The 17,857-nt window shown below is 42.7% G+C and overlaps 1 protein-coding gene across 7 annotated transcripts in view; it reads left to right on the forward strand.

Annotated features, from left to right (window-relative positions):
- The window catches only part of kazna (kazrin, periplakin interacting protein a), a 194,660-nt gene that overhangs the window by 131,102 nt on the left and 45,701 nt on the right, over positions 1–17,857 (forward strand). For 5 of the 7 annotated variants that reach the window (XM_047589698.1, XM_047589691.1, XM_047589707.1 and 2 more), the window contains one exon: positions 1,960–2,067. In XM_047589698.1, the coding sequence (XP_047445654.1) occupies positions 1,960–2,067 (108 nt within the window). Of the gene's footprint in view, positions 1–1,959; positions 2,068–13,397; positions 13,714–17,857 lie in introns of those variants that run through there. The other 2 variants (XM_047589736.1, XM_047589732.1) reach the window with 2 other exon arrangements.

Consider the following 17,857-nt stretch of genomic DNA (forward strand, 5'->3'; position numbering starts at 1 on the left):
CACTATGTATTTTTTAAAAATTACACCGTTTGCGAGGTGGAAAAGAGTTATGAACAATTACAACTGCCGTCATGCGCTTTTGCCTCCAATCACCTAAGAAGGGAAACAGGCAGCCAGGCTGTTATTTGTAGCTGTAAAAAAAAAAACTCGAAATGTATGATGACTAATCTCGCCACAATGACAGCACCACCCCTACGACTTGAGCCTGTAGAGACATCTGTGCTCAATTACCGCAAATAATTTAACCAGTAACAGCGTTTTGATAGGTGGGTGGTGAAGAGATGGCAGGAAGGAGCAGGAAGAGGAGAAGGAGGAGCCCAGAGAGGAGCAGAGGTTGAAGACTAAAGTGTTAATAAATGTAGTATGCTGGAATGTGAATTCTGATCAACGCTGTAGTCTGGGTTTATTCATTTATTTTTATTTTTTGCATATATGATTTTTGTGAAGATGGTAGTTCTTCTCCTCAGTGTTCTGCTTTGAGACTTGCCTGTGTGCTGTTTTGGTAGCATGGCTTGGCTGCACACGTTGAAGTGACAAAGCAATTTTAGCGAACCCTCTTATGTGCTCTGACCCCTAGCTATGCATTTAATATGCATTCATTACGTGCCAATGGCGGAAACCAAAAGCCATATTGGAAAGCAAGAAATGAAATCGCACTCTGGTCATAAAAATGCTAATATTCGTGCGAGTACGCATCAGTCTCTCAAAGCAGCAGCTGTGTTGTGCGCCCGCACGTGCTCAAGCTTGTGTTCTTCTGCGTTCGTGCTCTCCCCGGAGACAGTGGCTGCGTTGATGAATGGAAAGCATGTGGAGTTGGTACAGTGCAAGGAGGAGTGAGCAGTAAAAGTTCATTATGTGTGTGCTGAGAGGGATTTTGCGGAGTTGATTGGTGCGGTGTGCTGCATTAATCAGTCCGGTTCCTGTGCAACACACAATATATTTTTCCGTGTAAAAAGAGCTGCAGAGGACCTTGACGTATTATGATTGGTGTGGTTGTAGACCGGCTTTTTGCTGCCACTGTTTATGTAGTGTTTTTTAATGATCATCAGAAATACATTTTACAGCTCCAGTTGCACTTTAAGCTAGCCAGTCAATAGCCTGGAAGCTAGCCCGAATGTCCCCTGGCGTTTTTGTGGAGGAAAGTTGGGCTGGAGTTGCTCCGTTGGGAACCGATTATGCTCCGACAAAGATCTGCTGGGCCTGTCCAATTGTTTAGACTTTATAGACAGCAAAGCTGCCATAAATGTCTTCTGAGTGCCATATAGTTAAATTTGTTCACAGCAAAATGGCTTTTTTTTTCTTTTTTAATTTTTAATTTTTTTTTTTCATGGGTTTAAACGTGGCCCATAATATATTTAGACTTAGACTTTATTGATCCACAGGGGAAATTGCTGATTTGCAGTAGTTCAGTTGCACATATAAAAAAAAAACACTCTTGAAAACCACAAATAAAAAGAAAATTGGGTGTAAGAAGGAAAAAGAAAAATCATATATAAATAAATTAAAGAAAAATAAATTAAAATAATAAAAATGAAATAGATAACAGAAAAATATGAGTAAAATAAAGCTCATAAGCATAATATTTACAAATGTACACAAGAAATAGTGGCAGAACTAAATATACACTATACACATAAATAAGGTACAATAATCTGGATAATGACATAATGACATTCAAATGGTTTGTTACCAGACTCCTATTTTTGTAATTTTTCCATCTGGGTGCCATTAATCACTTCAGATTTCAGAGGCAGCTTCACTGCTGGTTCTGTGTGAAAATATTCAGTATTTTCCTATCTCTTTCTGCCATACACTCCATTAACCTTACACCTGCAAAATATTTGGTCAGAAATACAGTTTACAGCTCCAGTTGTACTTGCCGTAAACCAGCACTAAATCCCCTCACATGTTATCTGATGTTATCTCTCTGTGTAACCCCGTTGCTGTTTGTTCCTCCAGATCCCTCTCCCCACTCGAGGCAGAAGCCGCCAGCCGCTGACCTCTGCTACAAGACTGAAATCAGCAGTCTCATGGACTTCAACTCTCCGGATGCCTCACTGGATAAAGGTAATTAGTTTAAGTGAACCAGAACTGGGTAACATAAAAATGGGGGTTTCTGCTGCTGTGCTGCCTTGATAGCCAAGTCTCTGGTGGATGGCGTGATGAAGTAGGGTTGATGCGCGCACATGAAATACTGTATATGTACATATATTTGGGAAGGTAAATACATTTTACAATGCGGGAACTCGCAAGAGGCAGGGATGGAGGTGCCTTTGCATATAAGATCTCATTATGGCGTGAGAGCATTGGAGCCATATATGAAGTCAGCAGTTCCTCACTTTTTTGAGCATTTGCATTGGAGCAATGTGCATTCACTACACGTTGCAAACAGGTCTGTGATAAAAAGAGGTTTTATTTTTTATAGCTGGTTAAAATTTTGCAATAGCGTTCGTAAGCATCTCCTTTGAAATTCACTAGTATGTTTTTTTTTTTTATTCAATTCTTAACCAATCTTGCCAATTTGGCACTGAGCACAATCCTGCTGTCTGTGCTGAGTCACTCTCGTCGCCACGAAGCATCCCGAAGAGGATCCTATGAACTTCAAACACTGTATTTACCTCCATGACTGTTATCTGCCTGGGTGGTCAGGCGGGCCTCGCGTCATCATCACCATCACAGCCTGTGGCCTGTGTCCGTGTCCGTGTCCTAGCACTTTCATGACGAAGGCTTCTCTCTCACTTCGGAGTCTCCTTGTGGAGAGGATCAAAGACGGCACGAGTACAAAAGGGTGGACGGTCGCCAGCTCCGGTATGGATCTCTAGTGTCATCCAAGTAGCGTCTGGGGGCCCTTTTATTGCTAGAGCATCCTGCTTTGGGGTCTATTTGGCTGCTACTTCTCTCTTCTCTCCTGTCAGCACCTGTCGGCGGTATGAGAGTGCTCACTAATAGCAACAAAAACAAGGGAACGGTGTAGAAGTCTGTCATCACATGTGATCCTGATCTGCAGTGGAGGAAATATGATTTACTCAGGTACTTGGTTAAAATGGCCATTTTAAGGTACTCATATTTCCATTTTCTGACAACATAGCTCCGTGGTAACAAGGGAGTATTTGTACTTTTTATTCCACTACATACACCGATCAGGCATTACATTATGACCACCTTCCCAATATTGTGTAGGTCTCCCATGTTACTCAACATAGCTGTTTGGGAGTATCTCTGGAGGCCAGGTCAACACCTCGAGCTGTTTTTCATGTTTGTTGAGTTGTTGCTAAACCATTTTCTAACATCCACGCAAACGCCAGGCCCAAACGTTTCCCAGTAGAATGTTGGATCGGTGTGTGTCTGACAGCTTTTGCACAGAAGAAACTTTTGGACAAACTTCTAAACCTTCCGGACAGATTCATTTCTTTAAGTACGTTTTAAACCACACTCGAATGAGAACCCGCGCTCACCCTCCTGCAGCAGTGAAGCAGCTGGCGCACTGGCTCCACACTCATTTCCTGGGTGCTGTATAAACGTGCTGACTCAGGAAAAAGCACATGCGCGCACACACAACCCCTGCAGTGGCCGAGGCCACGTACATCACTACAAGTTTCATCAGAATGAGAACAGGGAGCCGAGGGGCTGTGTTATCAGCAAATTCATCTCGGTTCTGCAGCAAGTGAGAGAGCGAGAAAGAGAGAGAGAGAGAGAGAGGCAGGGAAGGAGAGGGGAAACAAACGTAAGCAGCGAGCACTGGGTCATTACGGAGGCAGGTGCTGCTTCTGCACATTAAGCGGCGGTGATGTCACCAGCCGGGTGAGGCTCGTGCACCGGTTTAAGCAGAAAGGTCAAACAGGGCTCCCAGAGAAACTAAGTGGTAAAAGGAGAGACAGAGGTGGAGAAAAGAGGAGGAGGACAAGGTGAAAGATTGCACGGGGACGTATAATTGCCGGCATATGGATTCTGATTAATGAGAGGAAATGACACAGAGAAGAGGAGAGAGGAGAGACTGAAACGAACAAAGGGACAATAAAGAAAAGGAGAATGTGGAGGAGTGTGTGTGTGTGTGTGTGTGTGTGTGTGTGTGTGTGTGTGTGTGTGTGTGTGTGTGTGTGTGTGTGTGTGGGTGGTTGTGTGGGTGGTTGTGTGTGGTTGTGTGTGTGTGTGTGTGTGGGTGTGTGTGTGTGGGTGAATGCGCCGAGTGGTCTCTGCTGAGCACTTCCATTTTTCTCATGCGCCGACACTTTCCAAAACACCTGCCCCCGTCGAAGCCCTCTTGTAGCCACCGGGAGAGTGGCAGTTTAATTGTTTCCAGCCACGGTATCCAATAGGCTCTCCACTCATTAGAAAGGGCTACTCAGAAATGCTTAGACACATCTGTAGTGGTTTAGATTTCTCTTCTAATGCACTAGAGTTTATCATGCGAGAAGGCAGTAACTGTGCAAAAATATATAATATCATCTATATCATTAGCTGTGCAGTGGTCACAAGGACATCATGATTTTTGGGGTAATGTCCTGGAACTTTTGATGTAATCCAGCCAGACCGATTATGTGTTATCATAGCGGAATTAATCATTGTGTACTTGTAATGTGACTTTTGTGCCATCTTTTCATACACAAAGGTCTTGTCTATGCACTTGTGTGTATTCTGCGTATTTTCATTTAAAGCTACCGAGGCTGAAATTGCAAGGATTCGAGCAGCGGTCCGATTATCTCCAGACATTCCAAGTGCTTCATTAAACGGAGCTGCTGAGACATAGACTGATGAAAATGCACATTTCAAGGGGTCTGCATCACCCCTTGACTGTCCTGAGAGGCTTTCTTTACGCAGTCTTCAAAGAAATTATTGTTTTCAAAAAATTGCGGGGAAGGAACGTGTCATTCGGTGAAAGAAACTAAGAAGTTAGGGAACGATCTGAGCGAAGCAGATCTGTATCGCCCTCTCTTCGTCCATGGGCCCCGCCTGAATGCTTTGCTGTTTTCTCCTTCTCTTTTAGCCCCACAGAAGCCATTCAGCAGCAGGTTGCAGTGAGCCATTAAAAGTGTTAAATTTAACCATAACGTTGTCCAAATTTAAATATGGAACTGTGATGTTCAACATTTACAGCAGGAACACAGGTGTAAATCATACATCGATCAGCCATAACATTATGTATTATGTCCTAATATTGTGTAGGTCTCTCTTGTGCCTCCAAAACACTTATGACTCATCAGAGGGTGGACATGGGTCTTCTCAGGGGGTCCTGCGGTGTCTGGCAACACAGTGTTATTAGTGGGGGGTCTTTGAGTCCTATGGGATGAGGGAGGGGCCTCTGTGGTTCATCCCACATACTTAATCAGTTTGAGATGTATTGAATTCGGAGGCCAAATTCTGCGTAACTTTTAGTCATGCTGTTCTTCGTGTTTTTTTTTGTGTGTGTCTGTGTCATCAAGGAGTGTCATTGCTATGGGGTGGGGGTGCCTGGTCTGATCTAGGTGGGTGGTACATGTGTAAGTAACCTCCACATAAATACCAGGTCAAAAAGTTTCGCAGCTGAACACTGAACTGTCACAAAATGGTCGATGTTATTCACTTCTCCCGTCAGTGGTTTTAATGTTGTGGCTGATCGGTGCATATTTAACGCCCTAATCTGCTGTGAAACAGCTACAGCTGACATATTAAAGTAGTGCAGTCATACTAGGAAACAGCCTAAAATTAAAACTTACAGATAACACAAAAGTACCTCAGAACTGAATTTTGTTGAGTAACATTAGTTGAGTAACTTCACTCATGGGTAACGTTTCTTTAGCAAATTAGGCAGCAGGGAATTCATTGACCTTGGTGTGACACACAATGTATTCTGAAGTGATGCGTCCAAGGTAAGATAAATATTTATTAAAACGCATTCAGCCGAGAAAGAGCTGTGCCCATGGGCCGATCGTTTTAACTTCTGCGTAACTTTTAGTCGTGCTGATAGTGGATTTGTTTTTTTGAAGAAACATGTAGCAATTATGCAAAAAGAAACCCAAAAGCAGGAAGCACCCAAAGAGCAAGGCAGGAGGAAGTAACAACAAAGAAAATCTATTCAAACTCGAAAATTATGGAACTGTGACCCAAAAAGCTGCTGCGGAATTATGTAGGATAATCGAAACAAGAGTAATTCAACAACAAAAAAAAAAACTGAATCTGGGAGAGAGGAGACACTGGGAGAATAAGAGAGTAACAGGCGCAGCAGCAACACTTTAAGTGTAGAAACACAGCTGGGAACCATGCAGGAACTAACAGGCAAACTGACGTAGACTGAACAAGAAAAGTGCAAGATTCTGTAGATTGCTGAAACACAGATGGTAAAGCAGCTTAAAATTTAAATCCACGGTGCTAAGGTGACGAAATAGACTTAGCTGTATTACCTGTTCGTGTTCATTACGACCCTCATTTGTGTTCATAAACTAAAATTGATTAACATATTGCAGATCCAAGCAGAAATTAATTGGATCGGGAAGGTGTCAGCGTTCACAGTAAGAATTATTCCTTTAATCAGTGCCCAAATTAAAGATCAATTAGATGTTTAGCGTTTCTCCAAGTTGAATACTCACAACCAAACACCTCTTTGCATTCTCCCACTCATTATATACTGCATTTGTCTCCTCCTGAGATGTTTGGGGTGAATTCATTTCGCCGTTTTAAATAACACGCTGGAAATGTTCGCTTATCGCCTGCACCTCATTAGCTGTGGGACTTTCACCTTAGTGCATTAATGTGCCAAGGTGATGCGAGATGTGGTCTTTCTATTTCTTGGATTTGTGCTCAACACAGGGCCTTAAGCCAAACACTGCAAGCAGTCACCGGTTGTGATACCTTCTGCCTTCCCTTCAAATGGCTGACAGGCAGCTCATGTAGGCTGGCGTCTGGTGGTAGTAAATTGGCAGCAGGGGCGATGGCGGACAGGGATGGTGGCCGTTGGACCTGGTGTGTTTGGAAAAGAGCTGTATCAAGAGAGCCACCGGCTGGTAGATCCATTTTCAATGAGTATTAGACATTAAGGTTGGGGAGGACAGAGAACACAAACAAATTATAGCCGATAAAGAAAAGACAAATTGATGTAGGTTGCGGTGACAATGAGGGGTGGTACAGAAATAGGAAATAGAGCAAGCACTATAGAGAAGACAGAGAAGAGCAAGCCCGATGGCTGTTAGTCTCACCGTAGACCAACGCTATACGGTTTCATACCTTTAGGCTTCATTTCAAAAAGCTTCAAGTTGACATTTTAACTTTGACCCGCCCTGCCATTTATGTGAATAGCCTGGGGTGAAAAGAGTGAGAGAAAAAAAAGGTGGGGTGTGTGAAGATTATGGTGGAATTAATGGCGTTGCCTTGAAGGCCATGACAAATATGGGATCTCAACATTCCTCGTCAAATCTCTGGAGTTTCAGTCATATGCAAATACGTGGTTCCTTTAGGGCAAAGTCTATGTTTTATTGATTCAACTACAACCACTCAATGAAACACACATTAAAATGTTGACCTTTAGTCATATGGGCTGTGTTGAACTGTAAGGCAGGTCAACCACAACGACAACACCAGATCTGGTTGAACTCTCTGAATCCTGAAGCTTCTGTACAATGAGCCCTTCTATGCAATTGACTGAAAATGAAGTTAAATTATGCTTACAAAGCAAGGGGGAGGCTATGAAAAGACACCAGTGTGCTTCCAGCTTGCAATTTCTGCAGTCTGAAACGTCATTAAGAAATGGCCTTTAAGGCGAGCTACAGAATTGGAGACAAGATCAGGAGGAAAACTTTTAGATAAAACTGGCAGAAAGAAAGCAAAACTGTAAAATACTATTTCAAAAGGAGTTGCAGGAAGGTTTATCTGACGCCTGAGTGGTGATGCACCATTCCGGTTTGATGCACAAACAGGACCGATGCAGTGGAGTCATTAATAGCAAACCAAAGCTGTGACCTTTTCAAAATATCCTTACTATTTTCCAGAATATTATAAAACCATTCTGCAGGTTTTTGACAACCACTGGCAGATGTGGGAGTCAAACCAGTTTTACTGGTTTGAGTTACATTGTATCCAGAGATGTAAGAGGTACTGAGATCTTTTAATCACCTAAGTAAAAGAAAAGACATGTACAACCCTGTGCTCTCAAATAATTACTTGTTCAACTGTTATTCTGTTATACCTGTTAAATACAAGACTCAGTCACAACATTAAAACCACTGACAGGTGAAGTACAATGACCATCTTGTGACATTATGCATAGACTTGTACCACCCACCTAGAAACATCCAAAGTCCTTGGAAACGGTTTAGGAACATCTCAAAAAGCACCAAAAAGAGCACAAGGTGTGTTGACCTGGCCTCTGCATTTACTAGACAAGGCCAAACTGATCCATGTATCTGTGGGATGATCCACTGAGGCCCCTCCCCTAAACCAATAGCACCCAAAGGCCCCCACTAATAACATCCTGTTGCTAGACATCACAGGACCCATTCAGAAGGCCCATGTCCAAGGTGGTCATAATGTTATGCCTAATCGGTATACACTCTTGGAATTTCAGTAATACCACTGAAACCAACCAGTATGTTTGTAGCTTATCTGAAGCCATAATCTAAAATGAATGCAATGCATTGGGATGTACAAATGTTTTAAGTTATAAACGAATGAAAGTAATAAAATACCACACTTCCACCACTGATCTTCTCTCTGCTACCCACAGCAACAAACCTGCTACGACATGACCTCTTGGTTTTTGCAACATGATGCCATTGTGTTTCAAACCGCTGACCGCAATGCAGCAGTGGTTCCAGTTGAGCAGCCGGACAGTCAGACCTTTGATCCGTTATGTCCTTCCCATCTCTAATGCAACTATCACAAAAATGTCAAAAACCTCGTCTCATAGAGCAGAAAACTCCTTCTGCTTTTTTTTTTCTGAAGGAAAACACTTGCTTTGACCTCCCTGATATGCCGGTTTGGGCAGCGTGGTTGATAATTCAAGCAGCAGAAAGCAGCGCTGCTGTCGTTGTACATGATTTACCCTTTACAGTGTTCTACAATGACTCAAGCTGCTGTTACCAGAACATGTCCGCGACACTGCCCTCCACTATTTATTTATTTTTTATTCTTTTGTGTTGTAGGCGATAATAAATTTCTTCCCTGACCGCTCTTTCTTTTTTTATTCTGCCTTCGTCACAGTTCAGTGCTGTTTTTTCTCCATTAGTTCACACTTGGCCCTGTGTGTCATGCAGGGTTGTTTCAAGGTTTTTGCAGTGCAAGCTGCACCATTGACAATGATCACTTGATCATGATCAATGGAAGGAAAAAAAGGGAGATTTATGAGGAGAGTGCGTCCAGTAGCACGTGCGTTGTAACGGAGGCCACCGGTGACACTGAACACTGGGGTTGCACGTCATATCAAGTTATATACCAACATAAATAAAAACATTTTATTTTGCCACACAACAGATTCACGTTCGCCTGGAATGGGCTACTGTCTGCTGCATTTGTTGAGCTCTCGGGAAATTTTTGTGGCATTCTTCACATATGTCTTTGCACAGTATTTGCACATAAACAAATCAACTTTAGCTGTTGTGAAATCCTTCCACACGCTGGATAGCGTATGTGGCATTTTTCTGTTAAATAAGGTGACAAAAAAAATGCAAATATGTAGATAGTGAGCTGAACTAATGGAAAGGTCTATATTTAAAACTGTTTAATGATTACATAAAACCGTCTAGCAGGAGGCAGCAGAAACAGAAACATGGAATTTTGTGATAGCTAGCATCACGATAAGCTAACTTCTTTAAGAAATGGTGCTAGCTAGCTTAGATTTAGCATATCAAGTTTAACAGTAAGCTAGCAATAGATTTTGATTTTGCTAATTAAACCATTGATCAAATTTCATCTACCTCGTATGATCATCGAAACTTACTTGACTGTATGTAGCCCTTTGGCTCATGGAGGAATGCACAATGCATGTAGGGGGTGTGGCCTCAATTGCTCTGCAGGAAGTAGTGTGCTATATACCTGCTGTGATGGAGGAATAACATATTATATTAACTGTACTCACATCAAATCTGAGTATGTTAGCCAAGATTGTGCTCCAATATATAAAATATTTAAAATAAATAAATTTTGCAACCCTACTGAAGACAGATATTGAGCAAAAATTGATGCAGCTTTGGTCACGTAAAAGGGCTGCAAGGGATAACAAACATGGTCGACCATCTGCATCCATGCACACACACACACACAAAGTTAATGAATTTCTAATCTTTCCCTCATTGTCTGTTTTACTCCCATCCTTTTCTCACTAAACAATGAAAGGTTGACATACCATTATTCTTGGCTGCGTGTGGTGGTCCCTGCTGTCATTTAAGGCATTGTGTACCTGACTGCAGAGAGATTGGCTGTGTCATGACTGATTTTCATTTAAAGCATGGTGCTCTCAGGAACCATGAGAAACATGCAGAAAGAGAAACGTGAAAGCTAATTATTTCATTTCAACTTCAAGGAAATATGTTGCTGCAACGTGTCTCAAAGGCAACTCATTTTCTGTTGTCCCTTTGGCATGATTTGATGCTTTGTTAATGTACTACAAACAGTCAGTGCATGCCAAGCGCATTGTTTTAATTAGTAAAACCCAACAGACCTGCTGATTAACACTTCAACTTAATAAGTGTCTGAGCCCAAGCTGCAGTCAGACCACTTCTCAGTTACTCTGCACTGTAGCTAGCATGTCCCAGCAGGTCCGAAGCAAGTGCAGTGCAATTAAAATGTTATATCCTGCTTGCGTGACCTTGTTTTAAACGGCAGGAACTATGTCATAAAATTACCAGGTCATGTTACATTTCAGGAACCTGCCCTGCAATCGTTTCTCGGGCCCTCACCCGGACATTTCACCGGTACTTTTTTCTTTTTCTTTCTTTCTTTCTTTCTTTTTTTTTCTCCCCAAAAACGTCACACCCCACAGCTCCACATGATAAATGACACCATCATATATTTTCTCAGCCTCTCTTTGTGAACATTGTTTCCCCAGAAGGGGGAAATAGCTTAGTCACGTTTCATCCTTGGGTGTGTAATCTTAAGCCATTGCATAGAAGGCGGAGGCTCATAATGTCTTTTATAGCCACTTTAACTGCAGCTTTCCTCTTCGGTGGTATTCGTTACCGTTTCATGAAATGGCATTGTGACTGTGCAAGAAAATAAGTTCCAACAAAAGTCAATGACTCGATTCCAATTGTGCAGTGTAACTCTGCAGACGCCTTACCGCTATGAACATTCTTTTTGTGTGTTATCGTGAAATGCATGAGGAGACATGTCCGCAAAGCCTTGCGATCTGACCTCACAAAAACGTGGCACCGTGCATCTGTGTCTTCGTTTTCTTTGTGCTCCTTTTCAGCTCAGTTCAGTTTATGGAGAGGGAGGCAGTTGAGCTACATACGCTACAATTATGCCTTTAAGTTGGCAGTATTTCATTTCCTCACTTTGCACAATTGTCCATGGACGTGAGAGACCACAAGAGATTATGGTTGATAGCTGCTTTATTGTTTCGCAGACGGGGATGGTGCATTAAAGGATTTTTAAAATGTCACACTCTACAGAGGAGCCAATTAGGACATCCGGCAATGGCAGCTGATTGACTTTTACATAATATAGACATCTCTGACACTTCTGGTCTATTGGTTAATTGCAATGCGCACATGGCCTTTTGCTGCTAATATCAGCTCGGATTACTTAATGAATACGCAGTTCATGTGCTCCGTTTTGTGATTTGCCATCACACGAGGCATTTTGTAAGGAAGCACAGCTCTGTAGTTATTGTTGATTAATTAATAGACACAGTGAAACACACTTTAGCTGTATTGTTCACATTTTCATTTGTTCTTTTGAATGCGATTGAGAAAATACAAACTACCATGAGGCCAGTGAGAACTCATGAATGGACTTTTGCGGAAACAGTGAGTTCCAATATGAAATATGCACGTTAGAAGGGAAAACAGGTGTTATAGATGTAAAGCAGAAAGAACAGTGCTATTCCCTAACCAGGCTGTGATGCTCTCAAAGGCTGACATGTATGCAGTCTTGATGTTTATCAGTGGAGAATTGCTTTGTGACCATAATTACTGCTGATATTTAAGTTGGCACGCAGAGATTACTGCTTTAGTCTTTATTATTAAAGAAATGAGAGTAACATAAATTCAACATATATTCAATCTATAAGTCTATAAGAGACTTATTTTATGACTAGCACTTTACTTTTATTGTTGGTGTTATAATTATGGTCTCAGTCATCATTGTGCTACATTGAAAGTTTTTTTTATCTTTGTCCTTGCAGACAGATGAATGCATCTTAATTAAAGTACAGGCTCACATTCTTCTTTGGGCTTCTTCTCTCTGCAACAATATCAATGCTTCTGTCACCTGCCTGTCCCAAACTATAAGTACGACACCCAAGTATCGCAATAAAAAACTGGTAATGAAAACACCTACATTTTGAAAAAAACTCTCAAGCATCGCTAAAACATTTTTGCGCTCTCATGAGTTGGTTTTGCAGACGTATCAGTGTGATGGCTTATTGCATACAGTACAATGGAAACGCTTTTTCTGTCACCTTAGACGACGCAGGGGGTCATGTGACCAGTTCATTTTAAGTCCTCTTCCTCAAAGCGTCCTGCGTCCCGCGTGACGAGAATTTTAGAGAATTGTTGGATATCGCGAGACGAGACTCATTCGCGAAACACCTTTCAGTGGAAACACGGACAATGCTCAAACTTTATCGACATTTCAGAAATAATGCTTTTATTTGGCAAAAAAGTGTAATGGGATTGCAGCTACTGATAAACAGATGCATCTGTCTGGATGTCTGTTTACTTACTTTTCATGCCAACCATGGAAATAGAAGGATGCAAATACGCTGCAATGTAGAAGGCAGTTTATTACAATTTGAACGGACTTTTATGTTAATCCACCAGATGATGACAATATCCTGTGTCTATCCCATTGTTGCAGCTCCAAATCCTTTCATTTTTGCACTGACTAGTTTTCTGATTTACAACCTTCGTTTGTATAATAGAAGCCAAAATATATTTCCATGTCTGTTCCCCCACAGCGGCGACAATTTTTAATGCCACAAACAGTTTTCATGAGCCATAAGCGTCGTTTTAAAGACCTCGGAGCCTCAGGCAAGTCAACAGCTGGTAGACCTGTTGCTGTGCAGCCTGTCGGTATTAGTCTACACACACACACACACAGCGACACCCACCTGCTCGTAAGCCCACACCTTGGTGTGGCTCCTTCCCTCATTGGTTCGTTTGTGAGTGTGTATATATTTGAGTAATGTGGGAAAATCATAGTGACAGCCCCCCTCTGAGCTCCTCCTCCTCCTTCTCACCTAGCAAACTATTTGAGTTGAGGGGGAGGTGCCGAGTGTACTGTATCACTGGACTCGTGGGAGTTGCCCTGAACAGGTACACTCAAAGAGGGAAAGACGCAGTGGTAGCTACCTGGATATATTTCCTGGTGTCTGGTGAGCCTGGATGTTAATGGGAAAAAAATACAGCTAGCAGTGTTTGAGTGAGGGACTTTTTTTTTTTTCTTTTTTTTTTACGATTTAGTCTTTGTGTCTGTCCTGAACGTCTCAAGCAGACACGTGACAGATCCTGGAATCGTCTGGAAAGCTGCCCTCAGAGGAGGAGGAGGAGGAGGGTATGAAGTCAGATGGGGAGCAAGTAAAGTCTGGTGAGTTAGCAGCAGCGCCAAGGGCAAGCGGGATCTTTCTCATTAGACTGCAGTGGGAACAGAGTTTCAGTTCTCATTTGAAAATATAAAGGCTTCTTGGTTGGTGTGTTTCTAGACTTAAAGTCCTATGAGGGTTTAACTTGAAGAGCATCATGTTGACAAGTTGACAGGTGTCGTGTCTGATAGTGAGTCACCCACTCAGTCACCTGTTTCAGCGGTGAGCCGTTGGGAGACTTTAACCTGCGCTGACCTCAGAGTAGTTGTTATTGTCTGAACATGGGAACTGACAGTGGACTGTTAATTAGGCTCTTTACCCCACTGGCTTACAAAGACTGAACCAGAATAAAGGTTGTTTTTTTTGTTTTGTTTTGTTTTGCGTCTGCAGACATACAGCTGCTAATATTCGCTGACATTTACCCATATAACCTATGGTCTATGGATAAGGTTGGGAGTTTGCTGCCTCTGCTTAGCTGGATCACACTCTTGGAGATTCTTTACAGTTTGTCTCCAAACGACAGCATATTCCCAGTCATGTACAGAAGTGTCGTGTTTCCAGAGCAAACACTGCAGTTGGAGGTTGTCTTTCTTAAGCCTGTGTACATGTATAAAGCTTTGCTTTGCTGCAAAAGCCCCCAGGTGTTGCAATTGTGAGGAAAAACTTTAGGTATTCATATCTGCTGTTTTGTGTTCAAATACCTGCATTTCTTGTGTATACTGGTAGCTGAACTGCCTGTCAACCTTGGACTAAAGATAGGCCAAACACAGAGGTAAAAGGTCACGTTACAACACAGATTAGCTCTGGGGCCTCTGTTGGTTATCTCTCTGTGTCGCCACAGGACACCCTCAGAAGGCCCATGTCCATTCTGTGACATGTCACAGTTGTTTTGGAGGCACAAGGGAGACATACACAGTGTTATGCAGGTGGCTTTAATGTTCCGCCTGATCGGTGTATCAGCATCTGTGTACATCTTTGAAGATTAACCCGAAGGTGTGGTTGTTGCACAATTAGTTAAACAGAACAAAACAAAAAACCTTGAGGCTATGAATAGCTGTCTTTGCCTAATACACACTATCCCAGGTGTGGTTAACTATGTATGTATGTGCAATTGCGTCGCTCACGTTTCCATGTCACATTTCTCTAACAGTCTCTGTGATTACCGCTTTGGTAATTCGCAATTTGCCTTTGAAAACTGGAATTGGACATAGCGGCTACATTAGTCATGCAGCCGCTATTGCTTGTAACCATAGCAGCAGATTATGTATAATCATAGCTGTTGACGTTTTCCAAGCAGAGTAACACAGAGGTGCTTGGGTTTTGACCTTCTCTGCGTTAAACCCGCGCCAGAACTCAGTTCCTTCCTGCCAGTCAACCATCGACACCTCAAATCATTTCAGATTACGCTGCTCTTTTATGTCTCACGCTTGTCACTCAGAGAGAAAACAGGCTTTCAGATGAGTGACGTGATGTCAACGTAGGCCTGTAGATTAACGCCTTCTGTGAACCAAGCTGTTAAACAGGGGAGATACGTGGGTAGCCCCCAACTGCTTGACCTGACACTTACTGACGATCGGTGTTTGCCAGCATTTATGTGCCTCCATTTGTCTGTATGTGTGTAGCATCAATGCATCATTGGTGCACAGATGCCTGTTTGCATTTCCTTTCAGCTTAGGGCTCATTTAGGGTACTGGGGGACGTAGCGTACGCACAAAGCCTACGCCGGTGCGAGCCATTTATACTCATGCACTCGTCAGCTTGGCTCGCCCTGCAAAAACCCCACCCAGACGCACGCTAGTCGGCTAGTGTCATTGTTGTCAGTCGGGTTAATTTTAGTTTTTACTTCCTGCTTCACTCTCAACAATGGCGACTGAAAGTTTCGCCGAAATTTTGCCGAAGACGAGTCATACAAATGTTAAACTTTCCTGGATGTGTTCTATCTTTATTGATCCAAAACAATTTGAAAAAGGAGATGGAGAAGCAGTTGTATATACTCAAGTGGACTTTGGTCCTAATTGTTCACCACAGGTGAATGCAATGAGGACCTTTCTCAGGTGTTAGCTAGATTCTTGTTGCAGAATTTGAGGCGAGTTGTAGATAATTAGCAGTCTGTCAGAATGAGGTATAGGATGATGGTAAAGCAACTTTCAAAATCATGAGCCGCTGTCAGATTTCCTAAAAGCGTGAAGTAATGTCGTATTTCAACGAGGATAAACTGATCGGGCCCTTTGTTATGTTCCCTCTCCCTCTCCCTTGGAACACCTCTCTGCCTAATCACATTTGCTCTAAAGCAAAAAGCACAGATAGATTTGTCTGCTTACTTCGCCGCTGTCACAAATCAGATTCATCCCCCCGTCGGGAGCCATTTTCAGACGCTGTCCATTCCTCCACAGCTCATCAAATATACATGGATGGATGACAGAACTTGCTCTCTGTAAGTCACAGAAAAGGTAACTCGCATTCGCAGTGACAGTCTTTTCAATCATGCTGCATATATTTACCGACTCTGTCGGCAGAGGCCGCGCTCATTTTCTGAAAACCGAACAAATGTTAAGTCCGCAGCCATATTGGCAACGCATTTCAGTCCCAGAATCTAGTATCTCAAGAGGCGGCCAGGATTGTTTTGGCACTAGCATATTCTAATTATTCCATGCGAAATCGTCATTGTCATCTTGGCATGACATTTCTGGGTGGCAGTTTTTTATTTTTAGCAACAAATTGTGTGTGTGTGTGTGTGTGTGTGTGTGTGTGTGTGTGTGTGTGTGTGTGTGTGTGATTGCTGGATATGAAAGATTGCAGGGTTTTGTCACAGTGGTTGGAGTTACCTCATACACTGACTCTAGGTGTGTGTGTGTGTGTGTGTGTGTGTGTGCGCGTTTGATGAAATATCCACGGTGACACAGTGTCTGCCCTCTCATTTGGCCCAGACTATTATTAACAACACTGTTAGTCTTCGGCATCAAAGGTCATTTCTCAACTGTATGCACACTGACACACAAAGTTATGCTAGACACCTCTTAGCTTCCTGTCTAAGCTAACCTGTCCATCTAGCTAAATAGTAGAGGGTGAATCAGCTGAATCTGTATATATGTGTGTGTACACACACACACACACACACCGGCCACTTTATCAACCTTTTACCTTGCTAGTAAAAGCTTGGACCCCTTTTTCCTTCAAAACTGCCTTAATTCTTGGTAGCATACTTTCAACAAGGTGTTGGAAACATTCCTCAGAGATTTTGGCCCACATTGACATGATAACATCACACAGTTGTTGCAGATTTGTCGGCTGCACATCTATGATGCCAATCTCCCGTTCCACCACATCCCAAAGGTGCTCTGTTGGATTGAGATCTGGTGACTGTGGAGGCCACTGGAGTAGAGTGAACTCATTGTCATGTTCCAGAAACCAGTTTGAGATGATATGAGCTTTGTGACATGGTGCATTATCCTGCTGGAAGTAGCCGTCAGAAGATGGTCCACTGTGGTCATAAAGGATGGACATGGTCAGCAACAATACTCAGGCAGGCTGTGGCATTTAAACCATGCTCAGTTTGTACTTAGGGGCCCAAAGTGTGCTAAGAAAATATCCCCAACACCATTACACCATCACCAGCAGCCTGAACCGTTGATACAAGGCAGGATGGATCCATGCTTTCATGTTGTTTACGCCAAATTCTGACCCTGACACAATCTGACAATCACAATCTGACCCTGACCCTGACATCTGTCACAGCTAAAATCAAGACTCGTCAAACCAGGCAACATTTTTCCAATCTTCTATTGTCCAGTGTTGGTGAGCCTGTGTGAACTGTAGTCTCAGTTTCCTGTTCTTAGCTGACAGGAGTGGCCCCCGGTGTGGTCTTCTGCTGCTGTAGTCCATCTTCTTCAAGGTTGGACGTGTTGTGCGTTCAGAGATGGTATTCTGCATTCCTTGGTTGTAACCAGTGGTTATTTGAGTTACCGTTGCCCTTCTATCATCTCCAACCAGTCTGCTCATTCTCCTCTGACCTCTCACATCCACAAGACATTTTCGTTCACACAACTGCCGCTCACTGGATATTTTCTCATTTTCGGACCATTCTCTGTAAACCCTGGTTGTCGCATGGTTGTGCGTGAAAATCCCAGTAGATCAACAGTTTCTGAAATA

Source organism: Mugil cephalus, chromosome 1 (genome assembly GCF_022458985.1).
Source record: "Mugil cephalus isolate CIBA_MC_2020 chromosome 1, CIBA_Mcephalus_1.1, whole genome shotgun sequence".
NCBI classification, from domain to species: domain Eukaryota; kingdom Metazoa; phylum Chordata; class Actinopteri; order Mugiliformes; family Mugilidae; genus Mugil; species Mugil cephalus.